This window comes from Lissotriton helveticus, chromosome 5_1 (assembly GCF_964261635.1).
Source record: "Lissotriton helveticus chromosome 5_1, aLisHel1.1, whole genome shotgun sequence".
Taxonomy (NCBI): domain Eukaryota; kingdom Metazoa; phylum Chordata; class Amphibia; order Caudata; family Salamandridae; genus Lissotriton; species Lissotriton helveticus.
The window spans coordinates 1706651787-1706653606 of NC_136065.1; the positions used below are offsets into that span (position 1 = coordinate 1706651787).

A 1820-nucleotide genomic window follows, 5' to 3' on the forward strand; every position below is an offset into this window, starting at 1 on the left:
CAGACAAAAAAAGGTTATTGCTCTAGAAGAAGATGTCACTGACTGATATCTGCACAGTAAACCTAATATCTTGATAACGTGGGACTACAAATTCCATGATGGGGATGTCAGGAGATAATCTTGCTAGTCATCCCTCTGGAATCAATCTATGCACTCTTCATGTAAGTAATTGCAAAACCTTAGCTCACCTATTTCCGGTAGCACAACATGTTTTACCAGCATACTGGGCACACAGAGAAAATTTACAGGAGAGTACTGGACAGTACAGGCTTTAAAAGAGTATGGTGGACAATAGTAACTGAGAAGCACTCTCAGATGGGGATGAAAACAGTGGCAACCAATAATCAGTTGAATAGCAGGGGACATTCGGGAACTGAGATGCCCTTATGTTTTCAACTGCTTAACATTTACTACTTATACATGTACATGTTTGGTATTAGCAAACATCAACACTATTGAAGACCACTGCAATGCACAAGACAAAGAATTGATGATAGATTCATTTTGGAATACTGATATTGTGCTATTCCCAAAAATAAAGATATTGCTCTTTATTTTATTTTATTTTATTTTATTTTATTTTATGATGATTCGTGAAATACCCTTGTAGATAACTGTTTTCTTATTGCTCCTTTGACCTCCTCATTTCTTAGGCTATATATCAAAGGGTTTAACATTGGGATAATGAATGCATAAAATGCTGCAAACACCCTTTCCTCCCCCTGAGAATAATTTGAACTTGGCTGCATGTATGCAAGAATGGAAGCCCCATAGAAGAACGAGACTGAGGTGATGTGAGAAGCACAGGTGGTCACAGCTTTCTGCCTTCCCTGGGTAGATTTCATATTTGCAATTTTTTTTATTATAAAGGCATAGGAGAAAATAATGAGCAGAAGAGGCAACAAGAGGAATGCAACCCCTGCTGCCGCATTCACAATTTCATTAGCAAAAGTGTCTGCGCAAGGTAGTCTCAACAAAGGTGGAACATCACAGAAGAAATGGTAGATGTCGTGAGATTTACAGAATGGTAAATGAAATATGAATGTGGTCTGACACACTGAAAAAACAAGTCCTACAATCCATGCGGTGAAAGCCAACTGAACACATTTGGCTTTGCTCATAATGGTCGTATAGCGGAGAGGAACACAAATGGCTACATAGCGGTCGACAGCCATGACAGCTAGAAGAAGACAGTCTGTGGTACCAAGGAATAGAAAGAAATACATCTGTACAGCACAGCTAACAAAGGAAATGTTTTTGTTGTTTGTGAGGTAAACTGTCAGCATCTTTGGAACAGTGACCGTTGTAAATGCGATTTCCAATAAGGACAAATTTTTCAGAAAATAGTACATGGTCGTATGAAGTGTGTGATCCACAGTTACAATAACAAAAATGATACTGTTTCCCAGAAGAGTTATGACGTATATGATTAGGAACAGAATGAAGAGTAAAAGTTGCAGCTTTGGAGAAAGATCAGAGAATCCATGGAGAATGAATGCTGTCCCCAAGGTGAAATTTGATTGGGTCATTGAGTCACCTAGCAAAAAACATACACAGAAGTTAGAAAGGCTGCAGATAAAAGATCACACATTAAAGTTCCAACACATAATAAAAAGCACACATTTTTGACCTGCGTTAGTGACATCTGATATATGTAAGTATATCACCTCATAAGAGGTGGGGTCAACATTACCACCTCTACTTTGGTCGATTCATTTGCAGTGCTCAAGGAATGGACTGCTTTCATTTTGAGAAGGAGGGGTGCCCACGTGGAAAGTACATAGTGATTTTCAGGTGGCTGGTTTGGCAAGGTAGCCAGT

At 38.9% G+C, this 1820-nt stretch overlaps 1 protein-coding gene across 1 annotated transcript; it reads right to left on the reverse strand.

The window, feature by feature from the left end:
* Positions 1-581: 581 nt before the first annotated feature.
* Positions 582-1529, reverse strand: LOC144752768 (olfactory receptor 10A7-like). Its single transcript, XM_078640621.1, has one exon. It carries the CDS (start codon positions 1527-1529, stop codon positions 582-584), a length of 948 nt encoding a protein of 315 aa, XP_078496747.1.
* Positions 1530-1820: the final 291 nt, after the last annotated feature.

Coding starts and splice junctions, on each gene's coding strand:
- LOC144752768 (XM_078640621.1), bottom strand. CDS start 1,529: ATGACCCAATCAAATTTCACCTTGGGGACAGCATTCATTCTCCATGGA.